This window comes from Rhinichthys klamathensis, unplaced genomic scaffold (assembly GCF_029890125.1).
Source record: "Rhinichthys klamathensis goyatoka isolate OS25496 unplaced genomic scaffold, OSU_Roscu_1.1 h1tg000133l_1, whole genome shotgun sequence".
Taxonomy (NCBI): Eukaryota; Metazoa; Chordata; class Actinopteri; order Cypriniformes; family Leuciscidae; genus Rhinichthys; species Rhinichthys klamathensis.
This window is the reverse complement of record NW_026606668.1, coordinates 2,986,528-3,012,490: the sequence shown is the minus strand read 5'-3', so window position 1 is coordinate 3,012,490 and position 25,963 is coordinate 2,986,528. Positions and strand designations below refer to the sequence as shown.

The window sequence follows — 25,963 nt, the reverse complement described above, 5'->3', positions numbered from 1 at the left end:
TTCCACTTATTCTCCAAGCAATATCTGGCTGATAATTGCATAAATCTATAGAGGCCTCAAGATAAGAGACAATACTTGTGTAAATTATACCACTATCCTATGACATCAAATACACTACTTAGCAAAGATAAACCTAATTATTTTTAATGGCAATCAAACTAATCAATTATCTTAAATGTACAATTAGGCAGGATGTCATTTGTATAAATGAAAATATACTGTGTATATATATAAATTAGACCAGTATTCTATGACATCAAATACATTACTTAGCAAAGATACACCAAATTATTTTTAATGGCAATCAAACTGTAATCAATTATCTTAAATGTACAATTAGGCACAATGTCATTTTGGCTCAATTTCTGAAACCACAAATTTTATTTATACAAAACTAGCTGTAAAGTTTGAAAAGGCAAGTCATCCAACAAGCAAATATACTGAAAGTGTATAGTGTACAGAGAGAAAACAGACTCGGTAAAAAAACAGCAGGATTAAAAAGCAGCATAGCAACTACACTCCACAATGTAAATAATAATGTGAAAAGATTTGTACGTGAATACAACAGCGTTTTAGAATAAGTAATGGAAAAGAGGTGATTTACAGAGCTCTTTCTCATGCATTAGATGCACAAATCAGAGGTGTCCAAAAAGCTTTTAGTACTGACAATTTTAAATATTCCAATTCATTTTCTCAACTGAAAGTAATAAAAGCTTAAACATTTGTGCAATAGAGAAAGTGTGTTTAGCTGGCCAGTATCTGTCGCTGGCGTTTGTCCTTAGCTTTCTCCTGGGTGCGCTGGGCCAAAGCTTTTCCCTCATGCGTTTGAGCTGTGCGAGTGACCGCGGAGATGCCGTCCACAAATTTGGTCTTGAAGAGCACGTTTGCATTGGTGAACATTCCATCTTTCAGAGACACCACCACAAACTGCAAAGAATAAAAATGGCTCATTCAGTTTCTGTTCAAATACAGTCATGTTATAACTGTTTATTACTGAACTAGCCAAACTAACATATAGCTCATTTCAACATGAATTTTGAGCATGTGTATTACCTGTGAGTGTGTAAAGTGTGTCCTCAGCATCTGTCCGATGTTTTGCGTGTGTGAGAGATCAAGAGCGGCATCCACTTCATCCAGGATGTAAATGGGAGCGGGTTTGAACAGCAACATAGCTAAAATTAGAGAGAGCGCCACCAGAGACCTGAAACAAATGCATCAGCTGATCAATGGACAGCACATGTACTGGGAAACATGCAGTAATTGTTTCAGTCCACGATCCGATGCTCTAATGGATCTGTGGCCGAGAAATGGTGACCTGGAGAGCCATAACCAAAATGGCTATTGATTCTAGGAGCGATATGCCACTTTTAGCAAAAGTGTTACGCAAAGGCTGACCTTTGACCCCCGCTGAGCTCTGTTAAGTTCTCTTTCCAGGTTTTCCCTAGAGCCACTTTAAACTCCAAGCCATCCAGGACACCACATCCCTCGGGTGGAGCCAAACGGGCGTTTGCCCCAGGCAACAATGTGGAGAATATAGAGCCAAAATCCTTGTTCACCTGCAATTACACAGACTGTACTGAACCAGATGCAACATGATTCTTTTATCTTTTTCTTACTAGTTATGACTAATTCATTTGTCAAATTTGTATTTTACCTTCTGCCATGCCACATTGAGTGCCTCGTTCTTCTTCTGGTCCAACTCTTCAATCGTTTCCAGGATTTTGGCTTTATCATTCTCAACAATTCTCTTTTTCTTCTTCAGATCATTGTACTGAAAGTATAATACATTATAATTGCAATTATTATTTTTAATAATAATTATAATAGTTAATACTACTACTAATAATAATATAATAATACCAGAGCTGTACATCCATGAACACCACAAAATAATAATAATAAAATGACTGCCATCAAAAAGGAATAAAGTACATGTAAAATATATAAAAAAAAAGAAAAAAAAGAAGTATTTAAGTTGAAATAACATTTCACAGGCTACACAAATAAATTCAGCCTTGGTGAGCATATGAGACCTCTTTAAAAAGATGTGTTACATAAAATACACACACACACACCGACACCAAACATAGTGAATATACAAGATATATAATTGAAATAAAAAAAAAGATGCTTTTGTTGTATTAGTACTAAAACGTATAATTTGTTACTACTTTTTTGAGTCTGGAGACCCAGGCATGTTCTTTAGATTTACCTCTGCACTTTTACTGTCATCTATGTTAAATGTATTCTTGTACTAACATCTTTTACAGCAGTCACTAAAGAGGACAAAGGTCGTACCCTCTCCTCAGCCTCACTGAGCATGTTCATGGCTCTGCGGTTGACGTTTCTCTCCAGCTTGTCTTTAGTCTCCTCGAGTCTCTTCAGCCTCTGTCCGGCCTCTTTGGGATTGTTGGTCTTGAAATCGTAGGCAGTGTTAGGTTGACCGAAGAGATGCTTCTCAGAGGAAATCCAGTCATTCTCAGCTAACATGCGGGCCACCTGAACACAAGCAAACATTACATACAGTCTAATCAGCAACACACTAGCCTCTATTGGTATCATTCACTTCCTCTGACCTTGGCTGTGGCATCTGCGCTGTCTTTCTTGTGTTTGCTGATGTTGTGTTCCAGCTCTTTGATTTTCAGCTGGGCGTCATTGTTTTGTTCTCTGAGGCGGTTTGCTTCTCCGGTCTTTCCTTTAATCTCTCTCTCCTGTCCCAGAATCACCTCTTTCTGCTGGGACAGCTGCTCCTGCGCAACACGCACTGCTTCCTGAACACACAAAGTGTAAGTTAACATATATGGCAAAGAAATGAAACGCATAACCTTTAAGCCAAGGGACATCTTTGTAAGGCAACTGTAGTTCTTTACCTTACTGGCCAAAACTTCAGTGGACATGGTGTCGATCTGCTCCTGTATGGCTTTGAGAGCTTCATCTACAGCTTGAATCTGCTGCTCATATCCAGCCTGTTCTCTCTTCAGCTCTTCCAACTCCAGAGCTACAGCATCTGCCTCCTACAGAAAGAAGAAGTAGTAAAAAAGAATCAACACCTAAACCACTATGGCCTGGTTTCACAGACAGGGCTTAGATTAAGCCAGGATTAGGCCTTAATTTAATAAGGACATTTAAGTAGCTTTAATAAACGTTCCTTAGAAAGAAAAAAAAACATTACTGGTGTGGACCCTGAGACAAAACAATGGTTCTGACATATTATAAGATATGCCAGTGCAAGTTGCATCTACCTTGTCCGTGAAACTGGGGGAAAGAGTCTGTTTAAACCACAGAATTCCCACACCTTTTGTCCAATGAATCCTTACTACGTTTGCAGTCATTCATGATTACTGAATAAGGACTTTTTAGAGACTGAACTTACAAAGAGCAACTTAAAATATTTCATGGGCTAGAGAGAAAAAAAAATCCCCTGATGATTCTGTTTTCCATGACTATCAGAACCCTAATGCAAGGTCAATAAAATAAACCCAGATTAGATCCAAAAAATTAATTTCAGTGATCAAAAGTCGAGAGATTTGTCACAATCCCTTCAATCCCCACAATCGTTTCTCAAGGGGATGTCTGTTTAAAAACAAAAAATTGCATGACTCTTCAGTGATAAAACTCGTGCGTTCAAATTTGATCAGTGGAGGAACGAGTTTGGTGATCCTACAAACTTGAAAATGCACTTCTCACGTAGTTAGTGACATGTACAACAATATCATTTCCTTGACTACTCTGACACTATTGGATGAGAACTGAAAAGAGCTGGATGATGTCATCACTGTTTTCTCCAGAGCTGAATTGAACTCGTTCCATAATTGATGAACTTTACAGTTATTGAACCGAAATGAATCAACACTGAACTGATTTCACTTAAATAATGACATGTTACTATTGTCTTTTTAAAGCTGCTTTACAGCAGAATTGAAGTCTGTTTGCATCATTTCCTGTTTATCACTGTAAAGCTGCTTTGAAACAATCTGTATTGTATAAAGCGCTCTATAAATAAAGGTGACTTGACAACAAATTTAATAATTGGAAAACAATGTCTTAATTATTCATTTAAATATCCTATTTAATAATAAAAAGGACACTATAGTTTACTTTAAATTTTTTTTAATTTTTTTTTAAAATCTCTCTTATACTATGGATGTCATTTTAAAAAGGTGGAAGTTAGCAGAAATAAGTTAACACAACATCTCACTTACATAACGAAATATTGCAAATACCCAGAAGAAAAACCTGGATACTTTTGTCAACTAGTGAAACGATTTGTTGTGCAAGCCCCAATTTATATCAATTGTATAATGCATATTTTAAAAGTTTGCATAAGTTTTGTTCTTTTTTTTTTAAGCTCCCACTCGCTGTAGTTGAGCGGTGATTTAATATTATTCTTGTAAAAAGTTTCCAGAATTTGAGTAATAATGGTCTCTATATTTACAATGCATGTACATTAGAACAGAACGCAACAGTTACCGTATGGTTCTTGTGAAAAAGGATTTACAAAAAGTCTTTTAGATTGATCCCTTCATGGAAACTCATAGATGTTGTATTGGACTGCAATTAAATGCACACACACAAAACACAAAGTAATTTGGCTAGGGATTTTCACATGGGTGGTGGGAGAAAAACACGGGAAATCTGGATTAAGACTAGGGGTGGGAATCTCTAGGCACCTCACGATTCGATTTGATTACGATTCAGAGGGCTCCGATTCGATGCTAAAGCGATTATCTGAATCTTTTATTTTTTTTGTGTGTGTGAGTGACTATAAATACTTTGCTTTAAAAGTAAAAAGTTATGACCCATAAAGAATTAACGTACAATATATTTTATTAACATTGCTAAGAACCAACAGTAAAATAAATGTGTGCCTGAACTAACTTAGCAGCATACTTGTAGTAAATTAATAATATAACAACGACCGGTAGCCTACAGCCGAGTGTTTTTCCTCCTGGGTGGAAACGTGTCATATGGCTTCATCATGTTTCCGAAATATTTTAGTTTTATTCTATAAAGCTTACAAATAGTGTGGCTCTTTCTCCAGCTCCTTTCCCTCTTCAACTTCATAGAAGCCAAAATATTTCCACACGTCAGCTTTTAACGCGGAGGGTGTTTGGATTTCGCGCTCAGCCATCACGGCTCTGTTATGTGCACGCCACCGACGGTCCGCACTGCACTTTCGCGCTTCAGAGTTCCGTCTTTTGCGCTCCGTCAGTATTACGTTATTATAAATATATATATATATAAAATTTTTTTTTTTTGGAAAATCGATTTTTGACATTTGTGAATCGATTCAGAATCGTCCACATCCGCATCGCGATGCATCTAAGAATCGATTTTTTCCCCCACCCCTAATTAAGACAGCAATAAAACCACAGACTAGTCCCTGTAAACATTGAAAATACCTTGCGTCCCCATGAAAAAACAATTGCCATGCGAATAGGGCTACAGCAAACGCAAAGTACCTGCTGTTTCTCTTTCAGTCTCTTGTTGAAGGCATCTGCCTTACTCTTGGCCTGGTTGAGCTTCTGCTGGGCTGCTTTAAGTTCTTTCTCTCTCTCGGCCTCAGCGTTTTTCATCTTGTTCTCCAGAACTTTGTACTTCTCCTCCGCCTTCCTCTGAACCTCTTTTGTCGTCTGTAGCGTTTCCTCACACTCCTCTAAAGAAACGGAGTACCAGGATGGTCAACGAGCAGTGAAACCAACAGTTAATCCTATTGTGTAGCTATACAGATCCCTGACTTTAGCATGAGAACTAGCGCCATTTTGGCAAAGAGGGGTATTTGTGTGTACCGATGGTCTTGCGCAGGTTCTCCAGCTCCTCCTGTTGTTTATGGAAGGAGCTCTGCTGAAGTTTGGTCTCTAGGATCCGAGCCTCCTCAGTCTTCAGGTCTAACTGCTGCTTGAGCTGACGATATCTGAAGGAGAGCAAAAAAACATTTTATTCTTCCACCTTGTACTTTTGTTCTGATTGGTCAGTGAGGATTTTTAAGAGGTTGTATATTGGACAGAGGCTCACTTCTCAGCTGTGACCTTGAGGCTGCTGAGCTCAGACTCCACTGTGGCGAGTTCTGCTTCTTTAGTCCTCAGACTGTCCTGAATGTCCTTCACTTCAGCCAGTTTAGACAGGACGGAAGCCGTCTGAGCACGTGAACCTACACACACACACAAGGTTATTAGAGAACACCATGTTCTACTTTGCCTTGGAAATGTTTGCAGACTGTAATCTAATATGTCTTCTGAATAAAAACCCCACAGGAAAAATAATGGTAAATAATGGTTCACCAATATACATTTTTTAATGGCTGACGCCAAAAGTGATTACTAGAAAGAATGGGGGAACCAGTGCAGGGTATATGCAGGAATCTTGAATTTAATTTTAATACCTTTTCAAGACTTTTTCAAGACCTTCTCAATATTTTTTAATACCTCACCGCCACTTCAAGCTGTAACCATTTACATCAGTGATACTTTTAACTTGACAGTTTTAGTTTGTGATAAAGACTATAGACCACTCTGATAAAAAAAATAAAAAAAATAAAATAGGCTGGGATAGTAAATCAAAGCAAAGTTTATTAAAAAACAAAACAAAACTTTGCTCCACCCTCAACAACAATCATGCTGACATGTGCCTCAGTTCTTCGTTTTTTTAATAAAAATGACTAAATTCACACACTTTTACGATGTTTTTGGGACTCAAACTGTTGGACAGCTAATTCAGAAAAAATACTTTCAAAATTTAAGACTTTATAAAGCCGTGATAAGACTTTTTAATACTTTTTAAGGGTCTTAATTTTCCCAAAATTGACTTATCACCTTTTAATACTTTTCAAGACCCCGCGGATACCCTGCAGTGTAATGATGACATTTACATTGTACAATTTAATGAGAGCAATCCTGTAGCTCAAACTGTAGGTTTAATTCCCAGGGTATGCATGAACTGATCAAATGTAAGATTAGCTAATAATGTGATAAATCATCTAAAAAAAAAAAAAAAAAAACCTCCTACTGAACTCGTAATTATCATGGTCATAATCAGTGTTGATGTTAACTAAAACTATTAAATATCATTTAATTGGTAATTGAAATAATAAAATATAAATATTTCATTTATTTACCAAGGCAACAATTAGTACCAAGTACTAAAATAAGTACTAAAAATAAAAATAAATTATAGCTTTAATAGACTTAAAAATAATCATAAAAATGACAAAAGCATATAACAAAATTAGTAAAATTTTAAATATTAAAATAAAAGCTAATTGAACAAGAACAATACTATAATAGTATATAAAATACAGGTCATATAATTGCCTTCATGTTCATAATCAAAAGAATTTTTTTTTTTTTACATTCATTCTCATCAAAATCAAGAGGGGAAAAAAAGTCAGATTTATGGTCATTTGGAATTTTGGTGAAATGATATCCCAGAAAAAATAGTTAGAGTTATAACTTCGTAATTAATAACAGGTCTGTATACTTCTGTGATGTATCTCATGCAGTTACAGACAGTTTCACACATACAAACCTCCTGTTAATGTTCCCTGAGGATCAAACACGTCTCCTCCAAGTGTAACTGTTTTGGTGCTCACGCCTTTGCCAAAGGCAACTCTTTTAGCATTATCCAAACTGTCACAAACCAGCGTAGTGCCAAAAACATACTCCATGGCCTTCCTCAACTCCGATTCATAACCTACCAATGACAAAGCCGTATGCACGTTATCTGGCCCAACCTGCAACACAGACCAAATGGGATTCCTTTCATTAAACAAAATCCTGCGGAGAATCTTTCAAACAAATCATAATCAAATCAACAACAGCTCAATAGCAGAACTCTCACCAAGTTTTTGGCAGCGCGCACTACGTTGTCATTGAGGGTACGTGCTGAGATTTTGTTTAGAGGAATGATGGTGTATCTGCGTCTCAGTTCACCCTTTTCCAGAAGCTTTTTTCCAGTGACCTGCAAATAGCCAAGTTTAAAATCAAAACATAATTTTGCTAGATAATGACAAACTACCATTCAAAAGTCTGCAGTCTGAAGGTTTTTTAAAATGCTTTTGAAAGAAGTATATTATGCTCACCAAAGCTGCATTCATTTAATTAAATATACAGTAAAAAGAAACCGTAATATGTCAAATATTATTATAATTTAAAATAACCGTTTTCCACTTTAATATATTTTAAATTGTAATTTATTCCTGTGATGGCAAGGCTGAATTTGCAGCAGCCATTACGGGAGTCTTCAGTGTCACATGCAGTGATGGGAATAACGGCGTTATAAATAAACGGCGTTACTAACGGCGTTATCTTTTTCAGTAACGAGTAATCAAACGAATTACTGTTTCCCCCATTACAACGCAGTTACCGTTACTGACAAAAAAAATGTGGCGTTACTATAATTGAACTCACTGAAGCGGTTTTCATCCGAATAGGCTCTTTCTCCGCCATATGACCTGCAAAGTTTTTTTTTCTGGTGTGTGTGTGTGTGTGTTTATGAGGCTCCGGAGTGGACTAAAGCGAAGCCAACGGCGCGAGCGCGCTCAATGCGCGAGAGAGACCGAATGTGTCCGAGAGTGCGCTCAACAGTTGCGCAAGAGAGACCGAGGGTGTCCGAGCATTATATAGTTTGTTTGTAAATTAATTAACGTTGCAGATATGTGTCATTTATTTATATGGTTATACAAATAAAATCTAAAAAATTACCTTCAGGGAACGTTCTGTTTAGGTTATAAAATAAACCCGAAAATAACCTGCAGGGAACATTCACAGAAAACATCTTTGTTTGACCGGTTGTAAACACGTGCGGCAAAATGTCTAGAATTTGGCTTAAATAACCTCTGATGATGACGTTCGCTATAGGTTATAAAAATAAACCCCCAAAATATTATATTTTAGTATTATAAAATTTTTTGGTAAATTGTTCAGTATTATATTGAGAGAGCACTTGTTAAACTGTTTACTTTTGTTAGGAAGAAAATACTTAGGCTACAGTATGTCTAGTTGTGAAGTTGTGTAACAGTTTTATCATTTTAATATGCACAAAGAGTATTTTTATTATTATTTATTCATTTTTGGTACATTTCTTAAAGGAGAACTCCGGCGCAAAATGAACCTTTGGTCTAATTACACATTGGTACCTAGTCAACCGTTATCTGAGATTTGTTTTCATGATTATCGAATGTAAATAGTTTTATCTCTAAAAACAGTTTAGCCTGTAAAGCTAGTATAACGCTAGTATATTGGGCATAGATCAATGCAGTGGTGTAGTCTAGTTTTTTGTAGTGAGTATACTGTGATATACCAGGCCAACCCCCCCCCCACCCCAACCCCACCCCACCCCCCACCCGCCACCGCCGCCACCCAATTTTCTACGGTTTAGTGTTAATCGCCATCTAACTCAGCCAGTAAAGAGCTACATTTAGCCTTAGATGTTATATGAATATGGTCCCTGAAGCACAGGTTTTATCAGCTGACAATTAAAAGACTTAAAGTCCCTGTAAAGGCAATTCTAAAAAAAATTCTAAACCCATTATAAATGTTAGAAATGTATTGCTAAAACATATTACAAAGACTGTGAACTGTGAATTACTGAATTGTGGAGTTAGACCGTTAAACAGTTTTTCACCATTGCTATTTTCCGGATTTTTTGGGCGGGGCTAAAACGGGGCTCGATGACGCACTGAAGCCCCTGAGCTCCTGGACACGCCCCTACTTGATGACGCACTGAGGCCACTGAGGCTTTACGCTCCCCTAACAATAGAGCACATTCGCATCAGTTCACTGCTCAATCGCGAGTTACTGTCCGTATTATTAGTTACTACAGCCTACAGTTTTCTAGCTAGCTATGCCTTCGACACGGAAATGCGTAGGCTACTACCTGGATCCGATCATGTACAAAACAGATCGGTGTCTTTATTTAAATTTCCTAAAAACGATCACATCAAGAAGAGGTGGATTAATTTTGTGAAGAGCCAACCTTGATGGAGAGCTGAGGATCACCGCCAACACCCGCCTCTGTAGTGATCATTTTACACGGATAGTTTTATAAACTTTCGTCGGAGACAACTGGGATTCACTGATAATCCGCTGTTACTGGTGAATGGGGCCGAACCGACTATCTCCCGCCTCGGCCTTCATCTCCCCGTCCCGAAAGCAGTATCAGCTAATATCACCGTCGGCTGCTTTCCCGCGAGTGGGCGTGGTTTCAGCGCAGCCAGCGCACACGCCCCCAGCGTTTAAGAGCAGAGAATACTGCTAATTTTTTCAAGATTTTGATAGCTTATTTGATGTACTTGCCGGCTTTTTTTATCATTCAAATTTGGCTGGGTGGCTAATAACACATTTTTCTGTGGTGTGACAACCTCAGAACACATACTTAATTTTGACTTTACAGGGACTTTAAAACATTAAGCACAAATAAAAATTTACTTTTTAAAAACGTGTGTGATATTCCTTTAAAATTATGTTTTAATAGATTTGATTATTATTATTTTAAAAAGTACATCTTACTATGCAATTTCTTTCATAATTCCCTCGAGTTACTTTATTTCTCTCTACAAACTTTTATTTTGGTGGGTTGTAAATTAAAGACATTTGAGCTTCTGTGTGTTTTAATAAACTATTATTATTATTATTAGGCCTACTTGAAGTATACTCTACTGTGCAATAGTAATATATTTCTGTTATATTTTCATCAAGTTATACAAAACTTTGATTTTGACAGGTTGTCATGAAGACTAGTTTGTGAGTGTGTGTATATGATACGAATGAATGACGATAGTTTTATCAAATGAAATGGTAAATTTCTTGTGATGTGACTCTCATAAAAGCTCTGCGATGAAGTTCAAATGTGTGCATGTCCTCCTCATAGACGCTGAAAACACAACGCGTCACGTGTCACGCGCGCTTCAGTGTGTAGAGCACACATTGAGCGCTCATTCACAGAAACACGCAGAACATGCTTTAATATTCATAGACACTTAGTACATATCGAGATTTGATTCATTGTATCATTACTTTTGATTTGTTCATTCAAAAATGGCCAAATTGCGTGACGTTCGTTACGCTTTACAGCTAAGTTACATTAATTTGTTGCTGGATTCCGCGATTCGATCCGTGTCGCTGCGCAAACACAGACGTCACGGTGGGCGGGCGGCGGGGTGAATTTATGAATGAAAGTTCTTTCACAAAACGATGTTGTTACGAATCCTCACGCTTTTTAAAGAGGGTATACGGAGATCTTTGACATTTCCTAGTGGGCATACGGAAATCCTTGACATTTTCTAGTGGGTATACGGCGTATACCTGCGTATCACGTAGACTACACCACTGGATCAATGACAAATAAAAATCGCTTGTTAATACCACTAACAAGGCTCAAAATAGCCCCAGACTAGCACGGTAGCATAATGAGGGTCAATAAGAAGATATTTAATACATACAGTAAACTTCGCGTATACAGGCAGGAGTCATCTTTGAAATACAGTCTCTACCAGTCAATCTACGAACGCCGATCCAAGCCTGCTGTTCGCGCTCACCTTATCACAACTTATAGCTCGTTCACATCTCACCAGCGCACTTGGATCGGCGTTCGTAGATTGACTGGTAGAGACTGTATTTCAAAGATGGCTCCTGCCTGTATACGCGAAGTTTACTGTATGTATTAAATATCTTCTTATTAAACTGTCTGGACACTGACAAAGTTCTCAATGCTTCGGTTTGAAGGTAGGGACCCTCATTATGCTACCGTGTTAGTGTGGGGCTATTTTCAGCCTTGTTAGTGGTATTAACAAGCGATTTTTATTTGTCATTGATCTATGCCCAATATACTAGCGTTATACTAGCTTTATAGGCTAAACTGGTTTTAGAGATAAAACTATTTACATTCGATAATCATGAAAACAAATCTCAGATAACGGTTGACTAGGTAACAATGTGTAATTAGACCAAAGGTTCATTTTGCGCCGGAGTTCCCCTTTAAGAAGCATAATTTATTTTTAAAATTATTTGTTGGCCAGTTGGGGTCTGTGCGATTCTGCGATATTAAGTATAAACCATCTATAATGTTTTATTGTTCTACTATAGTAATGCTAATATTTAGAATAATATATTGAATTTAATAGGCGTCTCTCACATTGTCCCACAGCAATAGAATAAATTATTATTATAAAACATTGCACACTAATCTACACTATTAAGTGTCCATTTCATTAATTTAACATATTTAATACTGGGGGCATCCTAATTATTTGACATAGGCAGGGTTCCAGACTGCGACCAAATTGGTCGCATATGCGACCATTTTTTAAGAATGTGCGAGTTAAAATGTTATGTGGTCGCATTTGTGCGAGTGGACGCTTGAGCAACAGAACGCCGTTGTATCAGCTGCTGCAGTCCGTAACTTATGTTCAAATGAACGAGTAGGCTACATCATGAATCCATTTTCCAAACCGTGTTTTTGACTTATTCTGAATCACTACGGTACGCCTATAATAAGTGTTTATATTCGGACTATTTTATCCCGGGGTCGTCTCGGCTGCGGAGTAGCCCAGTGCCTGCGTGACTCGCCATAGACAATAACGGAGAGAAGTTCCGTCTACAATGTTCTTCCGCAAGACACGTGCAGTTTATTTATTGACGAACGTAGACGTCACGCGCACTGCACACTGATGGTGAAACGTGCCAATTACGAATTCACGAATTAAGGCATATAAAAATGATAAAAATGGTCTCACGAAACACAGAGCCCCCTCCTCCTACGTCTTTTCAGCGGTTATATTTTCCTCTGTCGAGCGATTACTCTCATGATCGCTCGACAGAGGAAAAGGAAATTATAAAATGCAGAAGGTAAGGAGTGTGAGATTTCTGCTTTTTGTTACAACTATAAACTTTGATAACGAAAAATCTGTATCAGTTTATTATAATACTCTAATCTTTTAAAATGTAATGCATACATTTGAATGTTTAATGATTTTTTAAAAGATACAAAGATGATAATAGACAGACAGACAGACAGATAGATAGATAGATAGATAGAATATGATTCAAATGTAAATAGATAGATTGTATATAATTCAAATGTAAAATGCTTAAAATTACAGATTAAAATTACTGTCCAAAATCCATGAAAATCCTGAAATTTGGCAATGATAATTAATATATTACAGGTATTTCTGCTGCAACCCAGAAAGCCTTTGCTAGCCTTGGTCCATTAAAACCACTATTCATCAGCATGCATTGATTAATCCCATGGCATGTAAAAAAAAAAAAAAAAAAAAAAAAAGGTGCAACGAAAAATCATATTCTGGTGCGACCAACTGAGAAAGTTGGTAGCACCAGTGCAACCAGTGGAAAAGTTAGTCTGGAGCCCTGATAGGCCTATTTTTTTTTTTTTTTTTTTTTTAAGTAACGGAATAGTTACTTTCTCTGGTAATTAGTTACTTTTATAATGATGTAACTCAGTTACTAACTCAGTTACTATTTGGGAGAAGTAACTAGTAACTAATTACTTTTTTTAAGTAACATGCTCAACACTGGTCACATGATCCTTCAGAAATCATTGTAATGTACTGACTTGGTGCTCAAGAAACATTATTATTATTATCAATGTTGAGAACAGTTGTACTGCATATTTTTTGTGGAAACCAATTTTCAGGATAAATGTAATAATGTTCAAACAGCATTTATATAAAACAGAAATCTTTTGTAACATTTAATGTCTTTATGACACTAATGAATTGAATGTATCCTTGGCGAATAAAAATATTCATTTCTTTCCAATATTATATGGACATTATATAGAACCCAATCTTTTAAATGGTAGTTTATGACAAATAAATCGAATCAATAACTATGCTTGTGTGCTTCTTAAAGGAAGATTTACCTCATTGTCGACCACTACGTTATAGAGTCGACCACCTGCGACCACCTCCAGGGCTGTAGCGTTTGACACATCAGTTACAGTGAAAAGATTTGCCACCAAACCCTTCACCTTACTGCGGTCCCAGCTCCTCTCTGGGTCCCTACACACACACACACACACAGTACCATTAGATTCACTGTTGTAATTTTTTGCTAAATGAATGAAGTGTATAAATGACACTTAAGCAATGAGTCTAGATGAAAATGGCCTTCATGTTCTCACGTGTATTCGAAGCGCAGGTTGGGAAATTGCCCCATAAGGGACTCGTAGGTTTCCCTGAGCTGATTGACGTCCCGTGAAAACTGCCTCTTCTGCTCCAACAGACGCTCCTCTCGTCCATCTGAACATACAAGTCAAGCTACTTATTAAAGTGTTTTAAACTTAAAAAAAAGAAAGAACTCATCTAATACTTAAATTCTGAATTAAATTGAACATTTGAAAGAATTTAATCTAATTTAATTTATTTTCTTCATCAGGTAAAGATTAGGCTTGAATTAACTGCACCTAATTCAACTACAATCACATTCAATGTTTTAAGTACCCTCATAGTTGAGCTTCTTCATTTCAGCCTGTAGTTTTTCTATGCATTTGTTCACAGCCTCAAATGTGTCCTGGTCTTTTTTGTAGCCACTGTCCATCTTCTTGACCTGAGCCTGCTTAGACTTCAGCTCCTGCTGGGCGTGTTTCAGTTTCATCTGAGCCTAAAACACAGAACAGAGACATCAATAATCACTTTAATAAAAAAATATGATATCATATATACACAACTGATCAAAAGCTTTGAGTTAGTACGATTTTTTTTTTAAAGAAATTACCGTAATTGTATTTTGCCAGGATGCATTAAACTGTTCAAAAGTGAAAGTAAAAACATTTATTATAATGTTACAGATTTATATTTTAAATAAATGCTGTTCTTTAGAACGTTCTATTCATCAAATAATCCTGAAAAAAATTAATCACATTTTTTACAAAAATATTCCAACAAAGAGAAAATATGTCTTGAGCAGTACAACCAGCATTATTAAAATTATTTCTAAAGAATCACGTGACTCTGAAGACTGGAGTAATGATGCTGAAAATTCAGCTTTGCCATCACAGGAATACATTACGTTGTAAAATATATAACAAAATAGAATAATTAATTACTGTAACAATTTTACTGTTTTTATTGTATTTTGATCAAATAAATGCAGCCTCGGTGAGCATTAAAAGTTAATAATAATTTTTATATTAAAAATATTAAAACATCTTAACCCCAATTTTTTTTTTGGGACATTATTAATGAGATTAATAATACAGCATGGCCAGTGAATGAAGTTTTTGAAGAATATAGTGTGGACAAACATTCCCACATCACTGTGATTACTGGACTTGTTGACAGTTTTTAAATGTCAAATAGGTCACCTGTTTGGCCTCTGTTTCAGCTTTACTTATGTCATTCTTGCAGGTCATCATCTGGCCACTAAGTGTGGCTTCAGCTCCATCCTCATTGGCAGAGAGACCAGCGGACACTGCCTTAAAATGCTGCTGAGCCGCCTCCAGCGCTTCTGCATCCTTCTGCCCCTCCTCCTGCACAGCCTTCAGCAGCTCCATCGCTTTGGCAACCTCCACTTCCTTAGCTGACATCATCTTTTTATCCTAGTTCAAACAAAGTTAACATTTAAATAATTTATATAAACAAACAGAAAAAAAAAACCCACATTGTTTTCTGGCAATATCTTGATTTTTATCACAATATTTAGTGACAATATAGATATTGTTATCGTTTCAATATAGACCCCTCCCCCCACACCACAGGATAAATTAATTCATTTTATTAGTTCTTTTTCATTTTATTTTATTTGAGTATTTTCAAAGGGGACCTATTATGCACAAAACAATTATAAGGTGTTTGAACACAGATGTGTGTCTACAGTGTGTGTAAAAACCAGCCTATAATTGTAAAAATCCACCCAATACAAAAAAAAAAAAAAAAAAATCCCATAAATAATGAACAATCTCTCCAAACGCATGGTTTCAGATTTTCCCCTACTCTTACGTAAGAGTAGGGAAGCCACGGCCATGACCGGTGACAATCTGCTCTTTTAGGATAGATCCCGCCCTGACTTTAATGCGCACTTTTCTTGTAGTTTTATTCAGCTCTTACTGTGATTTTCTGGAGTAAAACGGACGCTTCATGTTTTGTGTCAAGTACAATAAACGCCATAAAACTCATCAGTAAAGTTTTGGTCATCATTCGAACGGGGTCCGCTACAACTGGCTTATACTAATAGGGGATAAAAGCAAAATGACAGCATAAGTTATAACTGTAATTAAACTAAACTATACCTGCAATATCTCCATGCAGTATATACTGTACTGTATTCTCTGGCTCTGTATGCATCACTGTTCCAGATGACCAGTTCAAACTGAACACCGCTAGTACAGTTTCTGACATTTTATTGTGTGTTTTGTTGCCACCAGAGCAAGAACTCTTGAAGCACCGCCCTCTTCTTGAAAGGGGGCCGGGAGCAACAGCTCATTTTTTTTATATTTAAAAGGACACACACATAAATGGCTTATTTTTGCTCACCCCCAAAAAGCTGCCATTTTAACATATTTTTTTTAAATAAAAAGCTATAAAAAAATGATCTGTGGGGTATTTTGAGCTAAAAGTTCACATATACACTCCGGGGACACCAGAGACTTATTTTACATCTCTTAAAAAGGGCATAATTGGTCCACTTTAAACTTAATTTATTTGTAATAATCTGAATTACATGCAGTTTCGCCAGTATTTTATTTTTTTTATTTTTTATTTTTTACCTCCTCCATGTTTTTGACCAGCTCTTTTCTCTTCTTGGTCTCATCTTTCAGATTTTGCTTCTTCAGGTCAAGAGCGCTTTGGGCCTTTGTGTCCACTCTCTGTGCTTCAGACAGGGTCTCTTCCAGAGTCTTCAACACTCCTCCAACCTCCTAGAGAGACAGACACAGATATGAGACATACTAATGGAATACAACAGGAGACAGAAATATTTAATCAATCAACCGCACACTTTTCTAACAGGTATCAATTTGCATCATAAAATATTCAAAAATCTTTTCCCGTACAAATAATTTAATACTTTTTGCCAGTCCATTACCCACTATCCTAACCTCTATTACAGACCTTCAGTCTCCACAGGACAAATACTCGAATACCAAACCTGTTCAGGTAAACGAAAGCCTACCTGTTTAGATCATTTAGGTCACCACACCATTTAACAGACTGCGGTCCAAATTTGGACTGTGAATGGGTTTCATTAGGACCACAAATCATTTCTAATAAATTAGTGACATTTTTCCTCTCCACACAGAACATTTAAGCCATCTTTACTCTGCAAAGGCTACACAGCAGATGAAGCTGCAGTAACATTTATAACACTGTATAGTAATATAGCAAGATTTGCAAGATACAGTTTGGTAATAGTCATTTTGACATGCTTTCTTATGATTAGAACTGTGATTGATTGCATTTATTTTATAAGTGAAAGCGCAAACATCATTTAAAACACCATTTAGAAATATTATTACAAATTTAAAATAACATTTTTCTATTGTAATGCACTTTAAAATGGAATTTATTCCAGTTATAGAATTTCAGCAACTTTTTTTCCAGTCTTTAGTTACATGATCCTTCAAAAAATCATTCTAAGATGCTGATTTGCTGCTCAAGAAACATTTCTTCTTATCAAAACATTTTAAATAATTAAATATTAAAAATATTTTTGTGGGAACTGAACTTTTTTCAGGATTTTTTAATTAATAGAAAGTTCTAAACTAATTTCTTTCAAAAACATTATTAATATTCAGTTGAATTGATCTAGATGAATAACTTAAGTGACCCATTTTGGGTTAAAAACAGCAGTTCACATCCCTGAATTAATTATAAGTAGGGATGTTCCGATACCACTTTTTCACTTCCGATACCGATGCCGCAGCTTTGGCTATTTAGCACTTTGCTCAATTACCAACCTAAAAACTAGGGCTGGGAAAAAAAATCGATTTGATTTAAAAATCGAGTTGGTAGGTCAAATCGATTCATATTTTCAAAAAATTGATTTTTTAGATTTTTTTTCCTCCCCCTCTTCAGTATAGCATACATACATTTGCATTCGCCAAATCTTCCTTCAGTGTTTTCGTAGCACGCTCCCTGCGGCGCAGTTTTTTTCACTAAATGTTCAGATTTTATACAATTATTGTGCACTTGTGATTTTTCTAGACTAAATTTGACTGCTGAATTATCCACTAATCTAGTTTATAATAGCATTTTTGTCATAGATTATGATAATATATTTTTTGGATTTGTTGTTTTTCTTTATAATGAAGTTGTCTGTATTAGGTAGATTTTGTTTAACACACAAAAGAGTGATTATCAGTTCAACACACAGAGTTATAGAAATTATACTTGATTTAAAAAAAAAATCAAATCGTAAATCGAGTTTTTTATAAAAAAAAAAAAAATTGCAGATTTTTTTTTAGGAAAAAAAAAAAAATCACCCAGCTCTACTTAAAACCACTCACTCAAATGGAGAACAAATACTTCTCCAGTTTATAGTCCACAACAACAGTTGATTAGGATTAGGAAAGACTGACACCCTTTATTCAACACTACAAAAAAAAAAAAAAAATACAGGTAGGGTACTTCAGTACTTAAAGCTACCAACAGGTTTAAAGTTAATCATTAACAAGCTTTAAAATTACCCATTGATCCGTGTACTTTTGCATCAATTCGTTTTTCCTTTTTTAACCCGCAAAACGAAAAATGGTTGTATTTTTAAAACGCAGTTGAACACCAACATTTTAATTTGAACTGTAGGCACACCAAATGCTGCGCAAAAAAATAAATATTGACGTATTTTCAGATTTTTGTTTATAACCTTTTGCCCCTTTATTAAACATTTAAAATATTCACAAATTTTACTGGTTTTCTAAGGCCAAACCCGGAAATTATATTTTTCCCGCAGTGCTGAATGAGAAGATCCATGTCTCTGGAACCATACAGAGAGGTAATTTATAGGCTAATAATAATAAATGTGTCTGAAAAAAATAACGATGCATTTCAATTGATTATTAATAAACTAGTGTTTTCTAAATCAGTGTCGGCTGGAAACATATCTCCATCTTCGCTGTAAAGCGGATATGTGCCTTTAGAGAGAAATTCATAGCTATGGATTAATCAGACGTTTGCTTTCGATTAGAATTTGTTCGTTTAAAGGTGCTATTATGTATTTTTTAGCGGCCTCTATCGGTGATGTTTCAGATTGCAACCAATTTTTACTAGAGCGCTCGTGCTCTTGCGCGTGCTCGAACACAAGAGCAAGCACTCATGGTACCGGCCACACTGAGACTTTCAACACACCGGAGAAAGCATCACACAACATGCTGGAAACTCATGTAAACTCCCACTGCAACTTTACAATAATAGGCTACTTTTATCAGCTTGACGTTGAACTAATGCTCCATGCTCGTACCATGATAGCGTTACATTGACTGCATTTAGCCGACATGTGTGTTATCTAGCATAAGGCATTTCACTAACTAGCCTATTCGTGTATCTTTCACAATCAGCAATGTCAACATAGGTGAATGTATTAATATGATAACGAAAACGGTTAGTGAACTAGACTGAACAGTTTCAGAGTAACAGTAAGATCGTAGGAAGTAACATTACTGTAATGAACATGTCTGAAAATTATATACAATATGATATTGGGATGAGTGACGTTAGACAGTAGATCTAGTACATAAAATAAAAGTTACATCCTAAAGCACCTACTTTTTGTTATCCTGGAACAGTCTTTTGTATTCATTTCATATCTCATGTATGTTGTGGTTAACCTTGCTATTTCATTAGAGTTAACAATTATTTCAGCATATCTGAAAACTTGTAATTTATCACAATAAAAATAGCGGAGGTCTCTCCATAATTCAAACGCTCTGCCGATGTTGATCCGTGTTTTCGTCCTAAGTCGATCCGATTCACGTTTGGTCTGACGAGCTTCAGCAGATACATTTTTGTTTTGTTTTTTATATTTATGTGGAGTTTGTGTTGGAGTGTGTGTTGTGCTGGAGGCAGGTCATGTTTGGTGTTATCAGACTCCATGTCGTCAGCTGCAGTGCCGTCGCATAGACTGTAAAAAGGAGAGAGGCTCGGGAGCGCGCATGCACGTCACATCCGATGGATTTCGCAGAAAATCCGACCCGGAGACCTCACATAGAAATAGGAATACTGGCCTTCAGAGGTAATAGCAAAACCCGACAAGTGGATCATTGTAATGTGTGATTACAACCCCTTCACACACAGGCAATAAAAAAAGGATTCATTTTTAGAAGAAAAGTTACATTTAGCACCTTTAAAAGTGGACATTTCAAGCTTTAGCCTACATAGGTAGGCTATATTTTGTTTCAGTTCATTTTTGAGACGCGATCCAGTTCACGGAGACCATATAAGCGCGCCTGATTGTTTTCTTTTATTTTACAAAAGCACAACGTTTTCTTGTTATTGTGAGTTTACACAAATAAAAGTAGTTGCGAATGATGTATTGTTATTTTCTGTATGACCAGAAATTATAGAGTATTTTAAGTTGTTTCCACTGTTGAAAGGAAAACGCAAGTGTTCGCGTCCGCGCCTCCGTGCCATTCAGTGCGCGCTCCACACTCGCTTGGATTTTGGATATGCGTCAAAATCTTGTGTCTACAGTTTACAGCCTGCGGTTTATAAACTGAGGAGACGGATTGCAAAACCGTGTTTTTAGTACACCGAAGGTAGTGTCTGTTGTGAGTTTAGGGGGCACGTCAGCCAGAGATGTATGTGTATGTGAGTGAGTGAGACTACCGCCTGCTGAACAGAGGGTCGCCGAAAGAAGGATCTGAAGTGCCGGTGTTTCGGCTACAAAAATCCGCCGAACTGATCCGAAACCAGCCCAATTTTTTATCCACACGCCCAAACTCATTTTTGCGCGCAAAATAGATCGCAAAACCGCCCAATCTGCAGGCTACGCTGCTTGACTGGATGTCGCAGCAAGGGATTTGCTAATATTCGAGCATTGTTGGATAGGTATCGGATCATATTTTTTTCTCCCCTCCGATCTAGCGTTCTGGGCCAGTATCGGCACGATACCGATGCTGTGGATCGGATCGGGACATCCCTAATTATAAGCAATTCAAGTTTCACCTGCCCCACCTGAAACTCTTTGATTGACTCTTGTAGCACACAAATCAGAGAGCAGGAGTCACTTAGTTCTCCATCACTCATCCGTGGATCTCTTTCCATTTCTCAAGATCACAGCATCTTATATAGTTTGGGTGTGAGCCCCCAAAGGCTGAAATCATCTCCGTTGCTCCTGTTCTCAGATCAGTGTAACCCAGACTGTCTGCTCTGCTGCTCACCTTGTCCCTCTTGCGCTCCAGCTCCTGTATCTCCGCGCTCAGCTCCTTCACTTTGGCCTCGTTCTGTCTCATGTTCTCCTGCAGCTGCGCGATGGAGCTCTGCATCTCTTGCAGTTCTTCAGTAGACTTCAGCTTGGTTTCCTCGGCGCACACAAACAGGTACGCCACATATAGACGACTCAAGTGCTCGATCTCACGCATGAGCTTCTGGTACTCCAGGTAGGACGCACGTTCCTAAGAAGCAAGGGAGAAGGATAGGCTGTGACAAAAAGATAAGTATATATTGCACAAGTTCTATGAACTTTGTCCACAGTAAGGAACTGAAGCTGGTAGAAAACTTCAATGATAAACAAAATAATGTTCAGCAGCACAAAGAAACAGAGGCACACAGTAATGTATAGCCTTTATATTATTTATATATGTATAGATTACATTATTTATTATTAATTACACATTTAATTTATTTATATAATAAAGATGTAAATAATACATTATTTGTAATCTAATATAAACATACATTAAATTATAAAGTAATTGTTCAGTTTAAAATGTCTTTTGGGTTTTACAGAACAAAAAAAAAACGAGGATTTTTTTTAAAACAAAACAATTGTTTTTTAATTTTAGATTTTTTTTATTTATTTTTTTAAAACACATACCTCCTTCAGTTTCTCCATAGCGGGCGTGATCTCCTCATCCAGGATCTATCACACACACACACACACACACACACACAATATCTGAGATGAAATTGATGTCATTCCAATTGTTAGGTCATTCAAATAAAAATGTATATTTAAATAAATGTACATACAGTCTGAATCTCTTTGAGCTTGGCATCTTTCTTCTCAATAGTTTTCTGAGCACTGATCTTCTTGCACTCATACATTCTGGTACCTGCCGCTTCCTCAATCATGGCCAGAATCTATAGATAAAACATGCCATAATTAATTTTTTTTTTTTTAAATCACATAAGAAAAGAAAACTATAAACTTGCATCTAAGACACTTTGTGTCACTTCATCCATCAATCTCACCTCAGGAGGCTTCATGTTTAAAACCTTAGTGATTCTCCCCTGAAATAAACACAATTAGAGTTACTGGGAATGTGAACACTAACTAAAACTGAATCAGGAAATCCAAATAAAAATTGGTCTTAAAATTGACACTGTTTACTTGAAGTATTTCAGATGAAAAATTGTCACATTACACAAGTAAAATAAGTTGCAAACAGCCATTCACATTCATCTTTAAATGAAAGTCCTGAGGTTAAAAAATATGAATATCCAATACTTTTACAAAAATCTTATTAGGCCACATAAATTCCTCGATGGGTGTATTATGGTTGTTACCTGCATGATCAGAAAGTGAGGGTTGTTGACATTCAAGCCAACTGAACAAAACAGATCCTGGACTCGCAGGTTGTTTGCGTTCACGCCGTTGATGAGGTACTTGTTTCGTCCACCTATGACCACCTGCACACAACAGTGTCACAAGCTTTATTATTACTGTCTCTTTGATGCCATCTCTCTAATCAGTGATCTCTGGTCGAATACCTGTCGTGTGATGGTAATCTCATCATGGGTCTCAAAACCAAGGGGACTCTGTTTCTTGTTGGAGTTGTCGAAAGTAATGGACACAGTTGCCTTGGTGATTCCAGCCAGGCCATTTTTGTACACTAGATCTTGGAGATTAGTGGCACGAACCTACAATGTTTGCCAAACCAAAAACAAGCAGTATTACAGCTTTTGAACTCTGCAACTCACATCTATGATTTCCATTACACGAGAGTAGATGTTAAAACTTCAAACATATTAATTTATTAAACAGTCATGCTCTGTTTTCTTGTAAAAAATAACATACATTCTGTTTCACTTTTATTGAAGGTTCTTGTTGTCATACAAATGATTTATAAAATAGAGCAATCAGATTTTTTTTTTTTTTTTGATAAACAAAAATAAATAAACAAAAACTGCGCAGCCACAGAAAAACTCCAATCACAGAGCTGATTTATACATATGGCTAAGTGTTAATAACAAATTAGTTGAATGTATTAAAACGCACCTGTGATAAGTTAGTTATTCCCAGCAGAAAGCAGATGGAATCGAGGATGTTTGACTTTCCACTGCCGTTCAGTCCAGTGATGGCGTTAAAAAACGGATCAAACCCGTTAATCTCCGTCCTTTCTGCGTAGGACTTGAAGCCCTCTAGTACAATAGACTTTATGTACATTTCGATCAATCACAGTACGAGTAAAATACAATAACAACGCTACTATATTATACCCGATAACAACTTCAAAGAACCTCAGCGTTGCTTTCAGTTCAACCATCCAAACTTGAAATTTTGGCGCCATGCGCGTTTCCGCTCCGCCGTTCAAAAAAAGGGAGAGATGTCAGTTACTAGTAAAACCACAAACAAAGAAATTCACTCGAATCCTTCATATGTTTAGACGAAATGTTAATTTTATTTTGATAAAATGCATGGTCATTACAATCAAGGCATTATTATTAAAATTGAATTAATTTATTCTTTTGATTCAGGCTACGTTTAAGCCACCCAATTGATGGACCCAAAACATTGAAGCGTGTATGACGTCGACAGAGCGGTTGTTACTTGTTTGGCCCAAGTGTCATTTCGTTCAAAAAGAGTGTGGTACAGTACACATTTAAACTATTACATGATGTTATCATATTTTGATACACGACTCTATGGAATACACCCTGACTGGTCAATCGAGGCATTCTGCAATATTTTTGTGTAATGATCGCTAAAGCCCGGTTTTTATTTTCACGTAATAAAATAATTCATTCAGTAAGTATCAGTGTAATGTACTCAAGGTTTATTTTTCAAAAATGCCAGCTTACATGCTATTAAAATGTCATAATATGCATGCATGCAGAGAATGAAAGCTGTCGTGCACAGTTTCAAATATTCTGCGAATTCTCCAAATGTTGAATTTGTTGTGAGGCATAATAGAAATGTGACAAGCATACGTTTCACCAGATGAGCTCGCTTAAGATTATTAAAAGTGTTTGCTGTAATATCCACAAGTTTGTCTCATAGTTTCACTTTTTACAATGATAAACCACATTGGTATCTTGCTTATTAATGAATCAGCTAAAACATGCAAAAATATGTCAAATGTAGCATTTATAGGCCTAACAGTTAATAAATAAATATAAATTCAAGTCACAACATTGCTCATCAGAAACACCCTTTTGTGTTTGCATTTGCACAAGCACAAATTTAATTTCACCCACACTGTGGAGTTATGTTACAGTTAGTGTAGGTCTAAGTGCTCAAAGCATAGCTAAGTGCTCAAAACACAAATCATGGTCTTTGTGCACTCCCAAAGGTTTACAGGTTACAATTAACTTTTTCTTTTTGGTCAACATCAAGAGTTTAGTCTTTGTCTGCTTTCTCTACAGAGGCACAGGACACAAGGAAAGACACACCAGATTAAAGGCATAGAAACAGATCTGCGCTAGGACAACACAGTCACCACGATCTGAATACATTGCAGTGGGTTGAATGTACGTCAAGTCAAAGTTCTTAAGTTTAAGTGCCGTGTGGTGATGCTTCCTGCTCAGGGACAGCAGACAACGGGCCAGCGTGTATTTTGCAGCACAGCTCACTGCTCTGACGGACCGCACAGAGTCGAAATGCATCAAGAAATAGGGATCGTCCTAACACAGCAGAGAAATGCAAATTCAAAATCTTTCATTGGAAAGAAATAGACAACACTTCCTAATATAATATAGCACATCAAAGCCGTTATTTTGAAGTCTAGCTCATATTTTACTATGTAATATGTTTTTCAAGCAGTTACGTAGCAGGTATAATCATAAATCAAAGGGGGATGAATGTTTGAACTCAACTCACTATATCTGGATCTCTACCGTCCAGAATCAGCAGGTCTTCCAGGGCCCAGATCTCTGTTCTCTCATAGCTGTCCTCCAGCCCACAGTGCTGCAGCTTCTTAGTCCGTGAATGCTTAACTTTCCGACACAAGACCACTGAGATCTGAGCTTCTTTATCCTTGGATACTAAACACACATTGGTTCTAATTTTTATTCTACCGCTTCAGCAATAAAAGTAATATATTTTACAATTCTTACTCCTTCACAAACAATATCTAAACGTGTCCCCAGATGACCTCACTGTTTTTTTTTCTCCTCAGTATCTCAACCGTTATCTGATGGAAAATAGCGCATGCCACATCAAATAATTATGCACAAAATAAGGTGAATTTTCTTACTAGAAACACAGAGAAAATGCCGTCCCTGATGTTGCTCCTCTATTTCTATAAACTCCACCAGCTTCTGTCTCTCCGGTCGGAACAAGACTCTGTCCATCTCCTCCCTCAGCAGAGATGACATCTCAGGCAGAAAACGTGAGAGAAAATTAATTTAAGTGTGAGAGAGAGCAAGAGTAGAGTGAGGGATAAAATGTTTTCTGGAAGTGGACCTGGTTTGTGGGGTTTATTGCCCTCCTTTTCACCTCCTTGATTGCCCCCAAGGCAATCCCTCCCCCCCCCCTCTCTCTCTCTCTCTCTCTCTCTCTCTCTCTCTCTCTCTCTCTCTCTCCCTCCCTCCATACCTACTGTGCATTTTCAATTGAACTTCAATTGTGCCATT

The 25,963-nt window shown here is 36.8% G+C and overlaps 2 protein-coding genes and 1 long non-coding RNA gene across 3 annotated transcripts; 1 reads left to right on the top strand and 2 right to left on the bottom strand.

The window, feature by feature from the left end:
- Window positions 1–360: 360 nt before the first annotated feature.
- Window positions 361–23,677, bottom strand: smc2 (structural maintenance of chromosomes 2). Its single transcript, XM_056256867.1, has 24 exons — window positions 23,388–23,677; window positions 22,880–23,029; window positions 22,676–22,798; window positions 22,361–22,399; window positions 22,139–22,249; window positions 21,984–22,028; window positions 21,328–21,561; window positions 16,723–16,872; window positions 15,322–15,555; window positions 14,459–14,618; window positions 14,140–14,257; window positions 13,879–14,017; window positions 7,837–7,956; window positions 7,525–7,729; window positions 6,016–6,151; window positions 5,790–5,914; window positions 5,463–5,656; window positions 2,871–3,014; window positions 2,577–2,771; window positions 2,299–2,499; window positions 1,655–1,771; window positions 1,396–1,556; window positions 1,054–1,201; window positions 361–927 (listed from the first exon to the last, which is right to left on the bottom strand). The coding sequence occupies exons 1-24, from the start codon at window positions 23,553–23,555 to the stop codon at window positions 745–747; spliced, it is 3,600 nt and encodes a 1,199-aa protein (XP_056112842.1). The 5' UTR covers window positions 23,556–23,677; the 3' UTR covers window positions 361–744.
- Window positions 23,678–23,941: 264 nt separating this feature from the next.
- On the top strand, window positions 23,942–25,750 carry LOC130089515 (uncharacterized). Its single transcript, XR_008807584.1, has 3 exons — window positions 23,942–24,053; window positions 24,755–24,859; window positions 25,646–25,750. It is a non-coding gene; the product is annotated as an uncharacterized LOC130089515 (long non-coding RNA).
- exoc1l (exocyst complex component 1 like) lies at window positions 24,691–25,705 on the bottom strand. The gene is made up of 3 exons (XM_056256866.1): window positions 25,585–25,705; window positions 25,209–25,372; window positions 24,691–25,012 (listed from the first exon to the last, which is right to left on the bottom strand). Exons 1-3 carry the CDS (start codon window positions 25,703–25,705, stop codon window positions 24,749–24,751), a joined length of 549 nt encoding a protein of 182 aa, XP_056112841.1. The 3' UTR covers window positions 24,691–24,748.
- Window positions 25,751–25,963: the final 213 nt, after the last annotated feature.

Coding starts and splice junctions, on each gene's coding strand:
- smc2 (XM_056256867.1), bottom strand. CDS start 23,555: ATGTACATAAAGTCTATTGTACTAGAGGGCTTCAAGTCCTACGCAGAA. Junction 14,258..14,458: donor GAAGAAGCTCAACTATGAGG/GTACTTAAAACA, acceptor TTGTATGTTCAG/ATGGACGAGAGGAGCGTCTG. Junction 7,730..7,836: donor TGCGCGCTGCCAAAAACTTG/GTGAGAGTTCTG, acceptor TCTGTGTTGCAG/GTTGGGCCAGATAACGTGCA.
- exoc1l (XM_056256866.1), bottom strand. CDS start 25,705: ATGTCATCTCTGCTGAGGGAGGAGATGGACAGAGTCTTGTTCCGACCG. Junction 25,373..25,584: donor GCATTTTCTCTGTGTTTCTA/GTAAGAAAATTC, acceptor ATGTGTGTTTAG/TATCCAAGGATAAAGAAGCT. Junction 25,013..25,208: donor ACGGTAGAGATCCAGATATA/GTGAGTTGAGTT, acceptor CTGCTGTGTTAG/GACGATCCCTATTTCTTGAT.